We start from the raw sequence: 19,990 nt of genomic DNA on the forward strand, positions 1-19,990 counted from the left end.
GGATCATCCATCACTACTCAGCCAAGGATAAGACCTGACAGAGGGAAAAAAACACACACACACAAAGCAATAAGTCTGCAGGACAGTGAGGGGCGAGATCAGGAATGAGACAGCGGGGGGGACCGTGCTCTGGGCGACAGGGCGTGATGGAGAGGCTGGCGTATCTACGGTGACACGCGCTGACACCATCCATCACATAAATCCACCGCGCGCGACAGGGAGCGCTCATTTGGACACGGGCCTCCCCCAAACTCGCAGCAGATGTTTCACCTGGGGGTAGCCTGCTGTATGCGGGACGGACATTCCGTGAGTCAGGAGGTATGTACAGTACCACGAGCAGACTATGCAGTCATCTGAAGGGCCTTACTGTCCCAGGGCGCTTGGCTGGAATGACAAACACACACACACAGATGCATCTGTGCATACACACAAATTTACAAAGACACGCACGTAGGGCTTTGCTAAACTAAAACAGAACATTTTCTTCGGTCCTCATACACTGTTCCTTATCTCCAACCAGCCTTCTGCATGCTGAGTTCAGCTGCACCCCAGCTCCCCAGAACGCATGAGGAACCCTCTGTTCAGTGCTCAGACATTCATGCTACAGAATCTACCCTTTGAGAGGGGGACAACAAATGACATTTGAAGGCTTATTCTCCTCTCAAGCTATGCTTAAAATCCCGAATGCCTATTTGGTTGAAACAAACGCTCAGATGAACATCATTCTGGGAAAAGCGCAAATTGTCTCAGGCCCACCTGAGTACTTTGATGAGTGACATCAGAGAGGTGACCACTGTGGTTCCTGGATTTTCAGATGCTTTTGTCACAATCTGCACTGTAGCTCTGTGACACAGCCGTCTCTTCAGTTTCCCCAAAATGACCTGAAAGCCCACCAGCGCACAAGGAACTGGGTCAGGCTGATGCTCCCCTCTGCTCCCCCCCCCCCCCCCCCCCCCCGCCTCTGCACAGCGGAGCTTTATCTCCCACTTCCTGTTGTGCCAAATGTTGGTTTTTCGTTGTGAGTGCCCACTGCTGTCGGTCGACACCACCGGCATGCAGGGGCACGCTACACCACCGCAACCACCTCCCCCGGGGAGTCCTTTTCTCTCTCTCACACTCTGTCTCTCTTTCTCGCTCTTGCTGTGTGTCTCCCTCTTTTACCCTCCTCCTCTTGGCTCTGCCTGTGTGCTGTTTTCTTGTTTCCTTTGCAGTTGTTACAGTCTGCACGCTGGTCACAGCTTCAGTTTTGGAGGCGTCTCTCTCTCTCACGCTCGTCAGCTGTTTTCAAGAGAAGGAGAAACAGAGTGAGACAAAAGAGAGAAGAAAAACAATAAACAGAACATAATTCATTGCAAGAACAATACCCAGCACTGGCGTATGGCAGCAAAATGAATTCACAGAAGACTGTGAAAATCGTCATAGACAAAGTGTTTATTCCACACTCCATGAATCCAACTCAAAACCACAAAGGAGTAACAACCATGTGACAGAAAGGCATTATATTTTCAAATATATTTTCCAGCAATACATTAACAAAAATGGAATAGACTCATGACATTAATAATGAAGAACATGTTGTTTCTGGGCACAAACTAGAGTGGCAGTCGCACTTCACTGACATCTAAAACAGGAACCATTTAAGCAGTAACATTAATATTTCCTCTGTGTCCCACTTCCTCTAATGACCTGAGATACAGCAGCTGTGATCTACCACACAGCATCACGGGTGAGGCAGATAGTGTCCTGCATGCTTACACAAAACGCAACCACTGAAAACACACAAACGGTAAACCAGTTATTTTTCTTATTCTCACTCTCTCCACCTTCTTTCCCTCTGAGCGAGATGAGGGGCAGCAGTTTGCATCCGTTTCTGTTTCACCTTGAATCTGCTACATTTTCATTTGTATACAGCTATATTTAGCCTCCCCAGGTGTTTGGTCTTTTGTTTGTCTGGAAAGTTCAGCTGACAGGGACAGAGAGCCCCCCTGTACTCACAACACTACATCCTCGGCATGTTTCACATTTTTAGAATGCTTCCTCAGAATCCCTGACAGGCTATTATATTTATTTAAATCAGCCAGAAATACAAATAGTGCAGCATCCCCATTGCCGTGTTGAGATGATGCTAAGTCATGCAATTTCCATTACATTTTTGGCAGTACTACCTACATTAAGGTAGCAAGAACTGCAGTATTGTGTGTGTGTGTGTGTGTGTGTGTGTGTGTGTGTGTGTGTGTGTGTGTGTGCGTGCGTGTGTGTGTGTGTGTGTAAAAAATGATTGCCTTTGTGGATTTCACTCATCAGACATTCACAGCAGGGATCAGAGAGATCTAGATCACATCCCTCTGCTCTCTCTGTGAAGACCCTTTCTCACGCTCTCATTAAAAATTAAACAAACAGGGAGAACACATGGAAGTCTGCCCTCCCAACATAACAGAAAGAAAAGCTCTCCTAGAAAAGGCTGGCGTGTAGTAAGCAATGACCTGGCCTTTGAAATACTGGCAGAATAACAGCTTGAAATTGTTCTCGCAGTTGTGTGAAAATTAACTCCTCTTCCAGCAGAATCACGGGGGTATTTACTTTGCCCTTATTCCCTGCGCCTTGCGATGACAGAGTGTAAAGCAAAATAGCACTACATTTACGTAGTTTTACTGCGTGAGGGGAAGCGAGCAAAACATTAGCAGTCGCCCTAGACACAAAGGTAATTTCAGGCAATAGGACAGAGGCGTGAGCGCCTGAGTACGAGAGCGTGTCTGACGTCAACAGCCTGACACGCTAACGGTGACGAGATGAAAGTCGCTCCGTGGCGTACAGCATGTCTGACGAGGAAAATCACTCGAGCGTGTGACTCGTGTGTGCACATACTGTACTGTTGCATGTATCTGGATTGATTCGATTTTGTAACAATATCGGCAATACTTGAGGGCAGACTTCGCTCGAATACGAGGACACCCGGAGTATTCTGCTTCCCTCCCTGCTCCATTCTGTGAGCACTGTGAGATAACACAGTCAGCGGAACGTGTGTGGTCATGCTCTTGTCAGTGCCTACTCCACAGTCTAGGTCATTAGTATTTAAAATTATTTAATCCATTTCATTTTCTCATATTGCCGCTGTGAGGTCTATGGTAATACGATTAAATGAAGAAGAAATCCTCCAGTCCTCATTTTAAACGCTAAATCGGTGACTTAATGTACTACGAATTATACTACTAATACTAACACGACTAATAATAATATCATTCGGAACATCAAGTTCGTGTCATAATAGCATGACCGCCATTTAACCTCTGTGCTTCTGTGCTTCCACGGTTTGATGGTTATTTTGCCGCACGGAAGGTTTGCAAATATTGAGTCCATGTCAGGCACGCTATGCTGTGAGGGGAAGAAAGGGAACAGTGCGTCCCAGAATTACAGAATTATTCACGATTAGCCTACGGAATATTTCGGTGTATGCAGAGTTATAGTACTCCAGATGAAACTGTTACAGTTGACGTTTCATTTCGAAAATACTTAAAATGAAAACATCATTAGCCATCCTCATTCACTACGTTCGTGTTAATTTACGAGTGCGTGTTTTCATTGGGACTCCAAGGCACAATTTGACAACGAGCCCCAAGGACTTCTTGTCCCCCTGAGAACCTTGGCATCAAATGGCCCTGGCGGGCTCAATGCACGCGAATTTTGTCGTGCATTTCGCGTGTAACACTTGTCAACTCACGGTAATCAATCAAGATGGACTGCCGGGATATCGCGTCTCACGTCTGACCCTTCCCAAGTGGCAGTTGCGTGACTGACCTGCTCTCGCCTTATCGTGTGTTTCGTGAGAAGGAGTTATGAAGTGTTCTCCACTCTAAGTACATCTGACGTGGTCCCGCGGCTGGGCTTTCCTGACAGAGGCACAACTACACGGTGGCCTAGTTACAGAAAATAAACGTTCACATATTTACCGTTACTTATTTGATGTATTTTTTACACGACTGCATTAGGGATGGGAGCTCTGGGTGTCGTAACAGTGTGTTCAGTTTTACAAAGCTATAAAACGGACTTTGCACGACAATTGATGTAGGCTGCAAGGATCCGTTTCCAGATTATTTTTTTATCGATGATGTGATACGTTATCAACATCATAAATATATTTCTGTCTTGTTTTTAAAATAACATTTGGTTTGTCTCCCCTTCAATTCACCCGTGATGTCACCTTTGTCTGTATGACAAAGCAAAAGAGATCCATCTTATCAATAAATGCTCCGACAACCTCTTGTTGCCACGTCACAAAGTGACCTATAGTCGGGGTGACTAAAGAATCGTTTATTTTGAACGCTTTGTTGGTCTTAAAAAAAGAAGGACCCCGTTTGGTCAGAAAGCCCCCAGTTTAGGACAAAAACGACAACATAGACCAGTTCAATGACCACAATGCGACCAAAAGCAATGTTGCAACCAGCGAGACTGATAGATCCGGACCAGCGACAAAATGTGTGAAAATGTGTGCAAAAGAAGAAGGTACATGCTTTGGCACATGTGCATTTTCAGCCATTAATTGCACACGTCCCTAAATTCTCACACAATACGATGAATAGATTATTATGATTAATATTACACTAGGGTATTGTTTTACTTTAAAAGATGGGTATTCAGTCGTTCAGTGACTACGACCACGCGTGAGTCAAGGAAATCGGAATTCGGAGAGCGTGCGGGAGCGTGACGAGAGAAGTGAAACCTCACGGAGGAGTCATGCGGAATGCGTGTCTGACTGCCTCGCAGTTCGGCGCGTCACGAAGCCAGTCGCTCAGAAAGTATGAACTGATTAACTGACTCGCCGAGCAGCGGCTGCGGCCCAAAGCCACGGTCGATACCGTGTCTCACCCTCTCTCTCTCCCCCCCTCTCTCTCTCTCTCTCTCTCTCTCTCTCACCCCCTTGGGCGGCAGGGACCGCATTTCAGGAAATTCTTGCTGCGAGAAGCAATTAGCAGAGTTCACTCGCCAAGCGGGTTGCGGCTGAACTCTTGACATTACAAGCCCAGATGTCACGTTTTACTCGTTTTTTCGTATTTATGAAACAGCTCATCCTTACACACACACACACACACACCTCGTTCCTTTAACCTGGGTTCCTGTTTATATTAATGAATATAACAACATGAATACTTACATACATATTGGCTGTTATATAAATATAATTAATCTTTCAAAAAGGGTCTCTATGACCCAATCAGATATAACGAGGCAATATCAAGGAGGGGCATGCCGGCAGTTTCACTGGACTCATAAATTCAATGTTTTTTTACACGGTTGTTACATATTTGTATTTGTCAAACAAATCATGAATTTGGCTGTTCCTGAAATTAAAAAAAATGTGGTGTGGTGACCCAAAAATGTAACGCTTGCCTAAATTTATTTTTCGAAGTTGAGGAAAAAGCTTGCTGTATTTAAATGGAATCTGGGCCCTAATCCAATCGACCATAAAAAGCATACAAAAAACTACAGTTGCTGCATGGATGAAAACAGACGTAGACCCCCACTAACTGGACACTTAGTCCACCTTGTCGATTGGAAGATTTAAGTGACTGCCCTTAAGGATCCTGTATACAGGCTTCTGTTGCTCGTAGGGTCAGAGGTCATCTTGATTTATGTGTGGTGTGATGCAGCTTGAAGTACAAGCACACCCTCTGGAGAGGATGTCAGTCTATCATTGGACCATAAGCTGTCTGTCTCTTTTAACATCGACTGACAAGTAAAATGCAGTGGGCAGCATTTTTAACGTCTTTGGTATGATTCAGACACTCTAGCAACGAGGCCACTGAACTGGTAATAGTTCATACCACCTGGAATTTCCTGGCAGGGTAATATCTGAGTTTTAACTAGAGGCTTCTTAGCTTTTGAGATCAGACAAGATTGGACAAGTTCAGGGTGGTATGGCAGTGAGCCAACGATTTCTCTGTATGGCAGAGAAATTTCTCTGTACTTGACCAAGAGTGCTGTTCATCTACCTAAAAAGTTGCACACTTACATGTAGTCTTCACATGATGTTCATAAACACTGCTGCTAAAGCTGTACAGCCACCAGTTATGTAAATAACCAAATCAGCTAGGAAAACATGGTACAAGCCTGTGGGAATCGACATCCATTGTCAACTGTGCAGCCACAATGAAATAAAAAATACACAGTTGCTTGCGGACAGGTTAGTCTGATCTATCGACTATTCATTTGAGGTGGCGCAACGGCATTCTGTGTCCATCAGATTTCACATGCAGTATAATGTAGCCAGAAAGATTTAGAAATACTGCATTCTTCTGTGCTCCTTGTGTCTTGTGGCCACATCTTCTCCAGGGTATAAACACTCATTGCACCATGAAAGAGAGAAGCAGAAACAATAGCAGGAGTGGTCCTCTGTCTTCTCATATTATCCATTTTCAGCTGCTTTGAAACAGATAAGACTCATAGGGTGGGGTATTACTTTCTCAATGTGTTTGAGTAGGCAGGGCCTCTCACCTGATGTGTTTGAGTAGGCATGGCCTTTCTGCAAATATGTTTGAGTAGGCGGGGCTCGTCTGTCAATGCATTTTGTGCGCGCAGAGCTTCTCTCCCGAGGTCCTCGAGCAGATGGGGCCTCTGTCTTTCCACGTGTTTGAGCAGGCGGAGCATCTCTCCCAATGTGTTTGAGTGGGCCGTGCTCCAGATCCTCTCCATCTGATTGGGATAAGCTTGCTCTTTGCTGGGTTATCTCCTGCAGGACCACCCCAGGCGAAAACACACCCCTCCACTGATTGAACACAGGGCTTTTCACACAGACGCCAGGTCTATTTATTTGTAATCAATATATAAAGATGGAGAGATAGACATGGGTGAATGCATTTTTAACGACTGTGATCTGATAAAGAGAAGGGACAACATAACACACAAGGTCAGGTGGGTCATTTGTGCTGCAAGGGTGCATATTTTTTGTCTGTTTGTTTTGAATGTCTTCTTTACTCTGACATCAAAACTTTTTCAAGTGCTAACAACAAACATTCTCACTGGCTTCTCCTCCAAATTTTGCTGGATATGGTTACATGAACTCACCTGGCAAGCATCAAAATGACCTGAAATGATAACACAGTGCTGTGGGTAGGATTTGGGCTTGGTAGAAGCTGGGTATGAGTATATAAGTCTGTTCAGCAGACCCCCTTTTCCAGGGCAAACTGCAGTCCACATTTTTATATTGCTGATATTTAGATAAAGGACTCCAATGCCCTATCTCAAAACCTTAACTGTTGCCCTGACCACAACTGCACACTGCTGCTGTGATTGCTGCTCTGTCTGTGTGTTGAAGGGCTTGTGCTTTGGTTTTGTGTGTGTGTGTGTGTGTGTGTGTGTGTCTGGGCATCTTGACCACAAAGGTTCCTCAGAAACAATATAATCTTATCAGCCACAAGAAAGTGCCCATTCCTAAAAAGTAATAAACTTTCAAGTAAAAAAACATATAGGATAATAAATATAAGAAAGCTATTTGGAAACTAGGAGAAGGGAGAGGAGATATGGGGGCTAGAGGGAAAGGGGAGGGAGAGGGAGTGGAGTCGCTGGAACAAAGCCAGGCACTTTGGAAATCGGTAGACGAGCAAGTCTCAGGGATGGTTCCCAAGGAAACAAAACAACAACAATAACAACAAACAGCAGCAACATGCCTCACCTCACCACAACACAGCAGCAGCCGCACAGGATGGCCCAGCGGTGCAGGGCCAAAGGGGGGAACACGTGGAGGTGGTGACACGGTCACATGCTCACACTCACGCACACATTCACCCAGAGACACACTGTCTCACACACACTCACACACACACACACACACAAACATACACACACTCACTAACAAACTCACACACACTCTCACACATAGACACACTCTCACACAGACACATCACACTCACACCCACACCCTCTCTCTTTCTTTCTCTCTCTCTCTCTCTCTCTCTCTCTCTCTCTCTCTCTCTCACACACACACACACCCTTTTTAATTTCACAGATCCTCACATTATCCTCCTAAAGACAAAACCAATCAAACACAAAGACTCCAAAGGCTTTCCCATGAATGATTAAAGCACTGCTACTGGAATATCGAGGATATTTCCCTTAATTCCTTTTTACACAAAAGCCAAAATGTTTCTGAGAACTGATTATCTTAGTGCATTTTCCTTCTGGTTAACAATGCACTAAGACACACATTCACATGTGCAGTTATACACATACACAGCTCTGGGCTAGTGTACCACACATTCTCTATTCTATTCTCCCACTGCTTTATGAAACACATTAGCACACAGTGGAAAGAGATTTCCTGCAGAATACCATATGGTAGACATAATTTTGGCTTTTTCCAACACTTACCGTATGTGACTGCATTTTAACCATTTATTGTACAATCTTCCTCTGACAGCAAGAGGAGACTGCAGGCTGTTACCCACTCAAAGCTTACTGAAAAATAACACAATCTTTTGCTAAAGGCGCAGGTTAATTCACCACTTCAAATTTAAAAGCTCCTCAACTGCCTCCATTTTACGCATTTGCCTCTCTGAGCACATTCTGTCACAGCCCACACTCCCACTCTGCGGTAGAGCACATTCTGTGGGCTTCCCCTTTAAGGCATTTTTGCGCTGTAGAAGAGGAAACGTGCGAGTCGTGCAGCCCTGTGTTCCTCTCGTGTAACGTGCTTCCCGGGTAACAGCGTGATCCTGTTATGCCCGTGTTCCACCAGCCCCAGCCTGTATGCAGCGAGGAGCTCCACTCTCATGCGCGCCCCCCCGTCCATAAACCACACAGCAGCCACGCGTCGGTTTGTGTGTGCTCGAGTGCTGCGCTGTATACGAGGGCCAGAGAGAAGTCCCCTTTCTGCTGTTTTTATCTCCACCTGTGCAGGGCAGGAATGCATCTCGCCCCTCCTCCACCTCTCCTTATTCTGACACTAATCTGAAATCATTGATAACATTCAGCGCAAACCAAAGTCCACAAAGTCCAGCTAAAAGCCTCTAAAATTCACTCCTCAAACTATCTAAAAGCCCAGCTCCATGCTTATGCTGGTAATATGTCTCAAAGAATTGCATTCTGTAAAGATGCAGAGATCAGATGTAGAGGTCATCTAAAGCTAATGACTACATAGGTTTCATCCTGATTGCCATGACAGTCTCATTACCATTAGAGCGGGGGTCAAGTACATTTCAATTCAGTCAATTCAATTCACTCACTGAAAGATCTTTATAGAAAATAATGGTCAATTTTTCATTTCATTCTCTAAATTGAGTGAATTGAAATGGAATTAACTTCCGCTCTTAACTCCAGCATTCAGGTAACTATTGAAATCATAGAATACGCAAGCCAGAACGAATAAAACCAAGAATAAATTCTTTGGTTAAAAAATTCGGAGTGCCACTTTCATGGAAGATGAAGCTTACTTTCACACTCAAAGACATTGGTTTTCTGTGCAGAGAAGGGCTAACTTCAGATCAGTCCCTCCCTGGAAAAGGTCACTCACAAAGCAGACTGCTTTGAAGGTCAGTAGGAGTTCAGAGCACAATCCTTCCCAAACTCAGCAGCCTGAATACTTAAAGGCTTATGGCAGAAATTTGAAAACAGTAGACCTGGAATGTTCATTGTTTGCATCTGGGCATAATTAAATGGCTTCAACTGGCTGGGCAATGGCTGAGACACAGAGAGGCATCCTGGCACCCCCATCTGTCAGGGCCCCGATTGAAAAAAATGAACAGATATATGTAATCAGCCATTATTCACTTTTTATTCAGCAGGTTTGCCCTTGCTATATTGAGGTCTCCCCTTCCTTTTTGGCCCCGAGTAGTCCGTATTATTAAGACCACAGTCGCATTCATGGATTTGCTGAACAGGAACCTCTTGCAGGGTGAGAGGTACTGGACCGTTAAGGTGCATTACAGCAGGGGAAGGGGGGAATCGCACACACTCCTGAATTTAAAAGCCAATCAATGTAAAACAGGAGTCTTGGTCCCTGTTCTGAGTTCACAGTTTCAGCAGGCTGACAGCCATGCTTTTCTTCCTCGTGGCTTCGCCTCTCCTCTCCTCTGCGCTTCCCTCCTCTCTGCTGTCTCTGCCGTCCGGCCCCATGAAGGACTGAGGCTGTTAGCCAGATCATTCCACATGGGCAGTCAGGCAACAAATGGGCCTGTCTTCCTGTCCGCTGTGAAGCTAAAGGATGTTGGGAAGGTTTCTGAACCGCCTCAAGGTGGAAAAAGACAGAGAGGCACAGAGAGAGCGAGAGAAGACCTGCAAGGGGAGATGCCGACCTGCACGATCTTGCTTGCACACAAGGAGAGGAGAAAAGCGCGCAGCGCTCAGAAGCAGCATGGAAAAAAAAAAAGAAATCAGCAAAGATGCTGACAGCAAAGATGCTAGATTTTCTTCACAAGGCTGTTACCCTTTTGTGATATCACACCCTGAGTTTCTACGACAAATCTACAGCCTTCAAGCCAGCTCACCTCAAGGTTTAAAAACCAAGTCTCAAATAAACTACAATATTTATAACAAAATTTTTTTTTTATTGTGTTTTTTATTGTTTTTTTTTTTTTACTGTAAACATAAATAAACACTTCAGGACCATAAAGGCACAGAGCAGTAATAAATGAAATAAAATGAAGGAAAAAAAATGGACTTCCAATTAAATTTTCATTCCAAGGAGGCAGGAGATCAAAAAAAAAAAAAGAAAAACAGGAATCTACCCTGGACGTGCATTTAGAGAAGACTGTGGACATACAGCCACACCACTCAGAGCACAGAGATCAACAGATCAACAGCCTGTGACAGCCCCACCCCTGCTACTTACATCTCTACCAGTCTGGGGCATGCAGCTACACCTCCAAGGAGCCAATGCTCCACCCCTATGGGATAGCCCAAAGTGCTTCCTCTCACACTGGACTCAGGCCAGGAGACTTAGAGGGGGGGGGGGGGCAGGAAAGGAGGGTCATACTAGTTCTCCACCTGTCGTTGTAGCACACAGGAAGACTGAACAGTTGAAATTCACCTGGGGTCATGCCAAAGTCTCCAGGTAAACCCCTCCCACAGTACAGTTCAGACAGACACGGTGTTGGAGACCTCCTCGTACTGGATGATGAAGTAGGGGTAGGTCTGGTCGTCGTTGAAAATGACGAATATTTGCGGGTCGACCCAGTTGTCCACGCACGAGTCGAACAGGTCACTAGAGGGGTCGCCGAGGCGGAGGGCGGGCGGACGGCGCATGGAGGGGTTGCCCAGCGTGAACCTGCCCGTCAGGACCTTGGCCAGGAACATGTAGTGCACGCCCTTCGGTGAGCGCCGGGAGAAGTTGTGGGAGTAGATGGCCTTGCGGGCGAAGTAGCTGCCCTGGCCGAACATGGTGGCGTGCTTGCCGCACACGCGGGGGTCGAAGTTGTGCTTGCAGATGCCGTCGACTGCGTCCTGAGAGGTGCCATGGAAGAGGTGGCGCTCGTTCAGGCCGCGCTCGGCCTCCGTCATCCTCCTGGACATGTACTCCTTCTTCCTGTGCAGGGAGAGGAAAGGCACGTTAGCATCGGTAACATTCTAGAACCCCTCCTGCTCAATTATCTGACAGTGTGAGCCTAGAACATTCCGGAACTCGGAATCTCAAGTAGACCGGCTGCTGGACAGACAGAGGAGGGGGCAGTTTTTTGAGGTCACAGATGATGATCTCAGAAGTGCAGGGGATAGTATAACAGTCTCATGCAACAGTTCCCTCCGGACTTTTCATGCCACTGACAAAGAGATTCTGTCAAAGACTTAGACAGATTGTTTGCCTTCATGCCCATCCATATCTAGACCAATGAAGGATGGGGACATTCTTCATCTTGCAGTCTTACACTATTACATTACATAACACTACATGCATTTAGCAGACGCTCTTATCCAGAGCGACTTCCTGCACAATAGAACATACATGTATCTATTCAATTTAAATGAGCAACACACAAACTATAAGGTGACCCTGAACCTTCCCCGTTTTAACCTCTCCTAAGGACAGACAGCCACAGCCACACCCGCAGGCCTCTCCCTCACCTCTTGTACTTCTCCCACAGGAAGGGGTTCTGGACCCGCAAGATCTTCAGGATGCGGAAGCGGGTCTCCGACACGGTCCTGTGGAACAGGCTGTAGACGGTGCGGTAGCTCCGGTCCTCCGAGGACACGGGCACCTGGACGAAGTCCTGGCAGGATCCCATGGGCAGCCAGGTCTCTGGGAACACCCGCGGCGTGGCGGGAAAAGCTGGCGTAGCGGGAGGAGGCAGTGCGGTGCGTGGAGCCAGTGCCATAGGGGAGGGGGGTGGTGAGCTAGAGCTCTCTGTAGAGCAGAGACCACCGAGTGTTCTGAGGGGGGCAGGAGAGATAGACAATGTCAACCACAATACATATTTTACAGCAACAAAGTACACAGCAAAGCTATTCCCAAAAGATGACTTCAGCTCAGACTAAATCCAACTGATATTCACTTTATTATTGAATTTATGTCATGAATTCATTATTTTTTGCATTCAGGACATCTGGCAATGCCTACACAGAAATCATATTTATTCGTTTTGAATTTTTGCTGGAGTGATGTAGGTTGAGTCCCTGGCTTAAAGGCACAAAGCCACAGTAGAATCCTATCCAGGGCTCAAATTTCTAAACCTCAGTCATAGAGACCAGTGCCCTATAAACAACTGCACAAGCAGCACTACAGAGCTTTCCTATGCACAGCAGAGGAGAAACACTAGCACCAGGACTGCACACACTGTTGGCCGTTAATAATTATGTGTGAGGGGAGGGTACGCTTTCATTTTTGGGTAACGGAACTCACCGCAAGTAAGGCGTGAGCAGCACAGAGGAGAGGAAGAGCGGCCTTTTCCTGATCTGCCGGCGGAACCCGAAGACACCATTTTGCTGGAACCCGTCTCGGATGTTCAGGACATACTGGTTCTGGTGTGTGACAAAGCGAACTTCCTTCAGACCACGCCCACTGGCCTCTTCAATGAGTCGCACCACCGGCTGGTCACCATGGCAATGGTGGGGGAGGGGGAGAGAGAGCCATGAGCCAAACCTCCAGCGCACCAAAAGGTTCTCATTTTTTGTTAAACAAATCCATTTTTGTTTGACCTCCTGAAATATGAGCTCTGTGGCAGGTGTCTTACCTCAGAGTACTCTCTCCACCCCAGGTTATCTTTGCAGTAGTACTTCCACACTGTGTGGTAGCTGGCGGCAGGGTTAGCATCAGGTGGTGCGGTTGTGGTGAGGGAAGGTGTGGAAAGGCGCCTGACCTGGTCAAACTCAAGGTCACGCACCTGCATGGTGCTGAAGTCCAGCATGAACACACGCCCCCTGGAGGCAGAAAGGGAACATAGCTCAGTCACATGACATATCCCAGCACCTGAATACAACTCATGCTGTTAGATTTAACTTTTAAATCCATATGGAAGGAAATATTTTTTAGAACTTTCTACTAGACTGAAAACTAAAGTAAAGTATATCAGAAGCAAACAACTTGATCAAACACTACAAGCCATTTTTCCAGGCACAGTTCAGGTTTACAGGATGTTTTTTCAACTCAGATATTCAGAAGTGTGTATATGAGCTGTGGTGTATATGGATTAGGGCAGAACAGATCTGACATCAGTCAGAACACAGACATCATGCATACACAAATACACACACCCAGCTCACACATCATCCTCTAGCAGTAATTACGTCAGGTTCGAGAATAGGCACACACAGTTCCACTTCTCTGCCCCGTCACAAGTGAGCCACACCCACTTCCCCTCTGAAAGCCTGGCCCCTCAGTTTCACATGGGAGTGAGGGACAGAGAGTGAAGGAGCGATACTGATGCTGACTAATGCCGAGTCATCCCGGCATACTTCACAGCTGAGTGTCTCTTGTCAGCGTTTTTGGGTCCCTCTTCGCCTCGTCATTCTGAGAGAGAGCTTCCTTACTGTATCACGCCAGGAGCCTGACCGGATCTGTGTGCTCTGGCTGTGACATAGAGCTGACTCACTCTGAGTATAGAGGAAGATAGAAGCTTCTGTAAGAGAATCTGTCTCTTACAGAAGAGAGGAACAGTTTGGCTTCACCTAAATTCCCTCCACTTGTCACAGTCGCTGCCATGTTTATGGAAGTGTGTGACACATGAAGGAGTAGAGATATTAGGAAATTTTATTTTGAGGGCAGTGAAGGGGGGCCCTTCTGTAAGTGTGTACGTATGCCAACACATCTATGCGTGAGAAAGAAATACCCTCTTCAGACACACACACACACACACACACATACACACAAAGCCTTGACTGACAGTGTGAAGTGCTTGAGGGCTGTGTGTCAGACTGTCAGGTGATTACACAGCCACCAGGCAGGGCGTGAGGAGCACCTGAGCCAAGATGAGACAATCTGGGGCAGGGGGTGTGACATGGGACACCTTACATGTTTTTACCATGGGGCTGTCCCTTTCATGACCCTCATCGCTCAGGGCACAGGGGAAACAAGTCACCCTCCTCAAACAACCAACCGCCATCACTGACCAATGACTCCATCTACCACACTTATTCACCTGCATTCTGAAAACCAAACTTTGCCAGTTAAACTTGTGCACAGAGGACTTTGGCCTGCAGTCCTCATGCTACTCCCCCTTGCCTCAGTGACAGAACAGCCCTAACAGTCACGAACTGCTATTTCTGAGCTGCTACCACAGACTCATGTCTCTCTGTCAACCACATCAATGAGAGAGGAGAAGGAAAGCCTACAGCAGAGAACACTCACTTTACCCCGCTCAGTGTTGGTGCGTTTCAGATGTCGCTCTGTTAAAAATAAAAAAAGAATTCAAGACTAAAAAAAAAAGGAACCGAAAATAATTTTCATTTGCCGCAAGGCAACAAATCTTATCTTAAAGTCTGACTTAAAAAGGAGTGTTAAAAGGAGTTGTCAGTGTGGTAGAAATGGAGAGACAGAATATTTCTGCAGTCTGTATGAGAGTGCTTCAGAGAGTCTGCAAAAGCAGCAGAAAGAGTCACATGGGTGGAACTTTCATACAGCCCTCGGATGGACCTTTCACACATTGCCGAGGAAAGTGCACAAACACCAGTGTACTGCTCATGGGCAACAGGTGTCATGGTGACTGTTGATGTGGCTTTCACCTGAGCCAATGTCGTCACCATTGGCAACGGTGCCCATGGCGACGCGCAACAAGCAAAGATGGGCATGAGCCTGCAGGACGAGCCTTCCAAAGCACTGCCTTCACCTTTTAACTGCCAAATGAGTTCAGACGCAAAGAGCACTGTTAATGTGACCCAGCATGTGTAGAATGCTATCGTTGCAACACTGCTACGACATCATGGAAATGCTGTGAGAACTTGGCATGTCGCTCCCTCCGACTCTCTCGCTCCAATTTCCACGACCGGTGTATTTCCAAGAATAAAACCGGCACTTGGTGTCCTGCAACTGTACGCATTGTTTCCTCACACATTGACACCAGGAGACTACGGGACTACGCAACAGTAGCAGCAAAGAGGAGCACTTATGCTCAACCACAGAAAAAAACCATTCGCAAAGGTTAGATCAGTGAACTCTGGACTAGAGCATTACCAGCCTGAGTCCTGCTTGGGGAAATGATCCTTGAGTAAGTCATTACAAAGCTTAGAGTACAGCTGCACTCATTATCAATGAACTGCAGCAGTTCAGGTGAAGCACTTCGCTGAAGGGCACAACAGAGTTAAACACAGATTACTGGCAACAGCGAGGGGCCAAACAGGGCCGTTGCCGTGCCAACGGTGAAGTGTAGCTGTTTGTTTGCAAGCCGCCGCAGCGCCGTTATCTGCATCTCGTTACTGTGGGAACACAAATGGCTCTGGTGGTGCGCTGCATGTGTGGAGAGCAGGGCGGGACGGGACGCCCAGGCGAGGGGCAGGGGGGTTGAACGTGTGGGAGCGACCGTTTTTATCGTGAAAAGGCAGGTGCCTCGGGGCCCCGAGGGAACACGTTCGGAGAACACGGGCGCAGCGCTGTGTCACCACGACCTCTCCGGAGTGCCAAAGGAGGCCGCCGCAGATGCAGAAAGGAGGCCGAGGGAGCAATTACGAAAAGCAACACTGGTGTAAACTCAAAAATAGGTTTGAGCTCAAAAACAACGCAAAGCTCACCAAAAAGGATCAGCTGTGCATGATAAGATAAAGGTCCACTACCGGCTGGAGGCCTTTCTCAAGCTACTCACTCTACTTAGACAGTATATTCAAATATATCCATACTCTGGTAAAATAAGGTTTCTAATGCAAATAAGGTTTAATAAATCATATAGAAAGGAACCACACAAAGAAGTGTACCATCAGCCAGTGTGTTTGTGTGTGTGTAACCAAGGTCAGCTGGTTGCTGAGTGGGGTATGTCCATGCTCCCACAACCATACTTCCTGTTTTCAGCATCACGCAGTAAGTGCAAGTGAAGCCACAACTTCACACAGAAAGGTCCCCTGGGGGCCACCAATAGAGAAGAGACTAGCAGTGATCAGCGAGGTTTTCCAGAATCTGACATTTTAAAGCGAGGTGACTAACTGCCAAACCGCTGTACGAGTATGACTGACTTTCAGAGCCTCCTACGTTTCCAAAACGTGCAGCTGAATCTGAAAACCTACACAGTCTAAAGATCAGCACTCTCACAACCAATTCCAGGTCCCTGGTGCAGTCGGGGCCTGCTAGTCATGACACGGCATGACATGGTCAGCAAAACTAAAAATCAGTGTCACACATTTTGGGGGCTCGTTTTTCCATTTGAGAGCACTCATGGGAGTACGCCTTTTGACCCCAATCGGCTCTGGGTGAATTAACTTTTCCCTCCCTAGTGCAAACACAAGCATATGAGGGGATCCAGTGACCCAGATGGAGTGGAGAATGAAGGTACTCACTGGTACTTGAGTCGGACGTCCTCGTTGTCCGGGTTGCAGTAGAGCCTCTCCAGCTGGTCCTGGGAGTCGTCGGACACGCTGTGCCAGACGGCGGTGTCGGCGCGCCGGATCTGCCAGTGGTACGGCAGCACGGTGTGGTGGTGGGCGCAGTCGCTGCCGTAGGCGCATGCCCCTCGCAGGAAGTCCATGCAGATGGGCACCGCGTCTGCCTGGTGTGTGTGGTACTGCAGCTGGGTCAGGAGGTCGAACACCAAGTCCAGAGAGGCCTCCTCGCTCTTGCCCTGGAAGAGCCCATCTCCCGGGCAGCTGGCATCCGTCTGCGGTGCCTCGGCCGTTTCCCGCACGCCGCCTCTGGTGACAGTCACCTCGCCCCCCGGAGACGAAAGATGGCGAGCGTTAGCCACCGCTACCGTCCCACAGCCTCCGTGGAGTGGCTGCTCGTCCCCTTTGCTTAGCCCTGAGGAGCAGAGCTGGCTGGCTACGCTCCTGTGTCTGTCCCCAGATAACAGTCCCGAGGTTGTGGCTTCGCTCCTGGAGCACGTCCGCCTTCTCCGGGGTAGTTTCTGCCCCGCGGCCGAGCACAGGTGCCTCTGCACCCTCAGTGGCGTCTGAGGCACGAACACCCCGTCGCCCCCTACGAGCGTGTCCGAGCCCAGCAAGGACGTCAGAATGGTGTCCAGCGCCCGCAAACACTTGGTGTCCACCTTCCTCTGAATGAGCTTCTTTTTTAGGTAAGGCTTGACGAGGGGGATCCGGTCTGGCAGTCCCACCGGCTCCGCAAACTCTCCGCTTCCCGCAGTAAGATCCGGAGAGGGTTCTTCGTGAATCTGCTCCATGCTCTCCGCCGGCTTCGGAAGGGGACCCGAAGCTTTCTCCATGGCAACACTGGAGCAAGACACCTCAGATCTGTTCAGGTACAGAGAGGGAGAGACATGCTATTCAGGTATTCAGAGGGAGAGAGATGCTATTCAGTTATGCAGAAGGAGAGGGATTCTATTTAGTTACACAGATGCTAAAGGGTATGGGTACAGGGAGGGAAGAGATGTTTTTCAGGTAGAGAGAGAAAGACACTATTCTCTTATTGAGAATGACAGTCATGCCATTCTGCAATTGAGAGGGAGAGTGCTATTCTGGTAAGGTGGGAGAGGTATATGTGAGTATGGAAAGGTGAAGAATTCCTATGATGGCAACAAATTCTGACAATTTTAGAGACAAACTTGGAAGTGTCAGGACTCCCTCTGTCCCACATTAAATGCCAGATATAGAGAAAGAATGAATGCAATTCTCCATTGTTTAAAACACACTCCCACTCCCTTCACACCTAATTCTGCACTAAATCGGGTTATAAATAGAAATTACGTATTTAATCCTAATTCCAGGTAACCATATTTTACATACTTTACAATGTTATAGATTCACCACATTCATTTATGAAAAAAATTATATCAGGAGCAACGTCTGCACAAGCGACTTGAACCCACAACCTTTGAGACGACGATGTTACCTCAAAAATTAGTATCAACCAAATAATACACACACGCACATACCATATCCCAGGCTATCAGGTGCACGACATAACACTTCAAGAAATTCAATGTTTTACTATACAACATTCTACATTACATTACATCATACTGTCCACCATTTGACACAAAACATTAAAGAGATTAATTTAGTCTTGTCGCTGGTAGAAAAACATGTTCAAAACTAGCCTCTCAAATATGTGCGCTGCCAGCCCGACGCGCACTGCATGTGACCGATGATTAACTTGGAAACAAGAAGTTAGACTGAAACCAAATAAATCAGCCGCCGGCTGCTTCTGCAGAAATAACTTTTCTTTCTCTCACGGGTGGCATGGTGTAATTACAATCTGCGTATGCGGACTGATACGATCTCTGCTCAGCTGTAGCAGTCTGTCCCCACGGAGTATTTTGATCGTTTTCATCTGATACTCCGAGTTTGAAGTGTACGTGCCAGTTACAAATCGCTGCTCGCGCAAGTTTGCACGTATGTCCTTTTGTTAAAGCGATCCCCACGTACTGCAGTTCTGATGGGCATTGCGGAGCCTTCTCGAGTAGCCTATCTACTAGCCTACCCCATCGCCTTTTAACACAGCTTTGTTGTACGAAATCGTACTCCTGCTGCAAATGTTGCATGTGACACAAGTCGATATTTGCATGACTCCGAACTCATCTGTTGGACGGCTACAATAAAATGAACACTTAATTATAATGTGTCTGTCCAGTTTATGTTTAGGCCTAGCAATCTGTAAAAGCACAAAGTCAGAGCTACCTGTCCTGGAACGAACCGAGTTGTCTTTTCCGTTGTCCGCCTGCTCATAGGGGAATCGTGACCTCCGGTATCCGCTCTAATATGTACTGAGGTGCGGTTCGTGCGTAACGAGTAATCCCCATTCAGCGCACAGGCTACACCAGCTCTGGTGGTGGACGAAGCTCAACCACAGATACACAGCTGTTTAAGAGGACTTTCTGTTCCCTTTCTCGTCATCCACTCAGAGCGCCGGGATTCCGGGCTGGAGGCGGGCTTTGACGCTGAAATGAGAAGAGGGAGAGAAAAGAAACCGGTCTATCAGTACTGTGCCAGGAAGTGGCTGCCCTACGAGAGCAAGATAACTACGTGTGATTGGGTCTCCGGACGGGCGCTTCAGTTTCGTTCTCGTTTGCATCAACTAGATCGTATTCAAAACACGTTTTCCCGTACAGGAAGAACAACAGCAACTGCAAGGGGTTTGTATGTGTATGTATTGGGGAGAGGGGTCGGAGAGAGAAATAGCCCTTCATACTATTAAGAAGGTCATGAATACTTGTTGCAGAACATTTTGTGAAATAAATGTGTATGTGCATTTTACAAAGCAATTTTGAACATTTCTTCCCAACCACTAAAATAGACCACCTCACCTCTCGCTGTTCAATAAGAGGAAGAGTTTCATCGCAAAGGCTTTCTGTAGGCACACTGCATCAGATTTGCAAATGTAAGTGTTTTATTTGGTTACTATGTGAAGAATTAATAAATAAGCAGAAGTAGTGTTGGCATAGACAGATATCAGTGAAGAATCTGAAGCCACTTTTATCCT

General features: G+C 47.0%; 1 protein-coding gene across 2 annotated transcripts; it reads right to left on the reverse strand.

The window, feature by feature from the left end:
* Positions 1-10,680: 10,680 nt before the first annotated feature.
* LOC118795684 (protein mono-ADP-ribosyltransferase TIPARP-like) lies at positions 10,681-19,371 on the reverse strand. 2 transcript variants are annotated; one of them, XM_036554345.1, is made up of 6 exons: positions 19,205-19,371; positions 16,897-17,802; positions 13,152-13,338; positions 12,821-13,008; positions 12,046-12,351; positions 10,681-11,512 (listed from the first exon to the last, which is right to left on the reverse strand). In XM_036554345.1, exons 1-6 carry the CDS (start codon positions 19,234-19,236, stop codon positions 11,065-11,067), a joined length of 2,067 nt encoding a protein of 688 aa, XP_036410238.1. In that variant the 5' UTR covers positions 19,237-19,371; the 3' UTR covers positions 10,681-11,064. The 2 variants fall into 2 exon arrangements, with proteins under 2 accessions (XP_036410238.1, XP_036410239.1); XM_036554346.1 differs by having other exon boundaries at positions 19,189-19,370.
* Positions 19,372-19,990: the final 619 nt, after the last annotated feature.

Source organism: Megalops cyprinoides, chromosome 20 (genome assembly GCF_013368585.1).
Source record: "Megalops cyprinoides isolate fMegCyp1 chromosome 20, fMegCyp1.pri, whole genome shotgun sequence".
NCBI classification, from domain to species: domain Eukaryota; kingdom Metazoa; phylum Chordata; class Actinopteri; order Elopiformes; family Megalopidae; genus Megalops; species Megalops cyprinoides.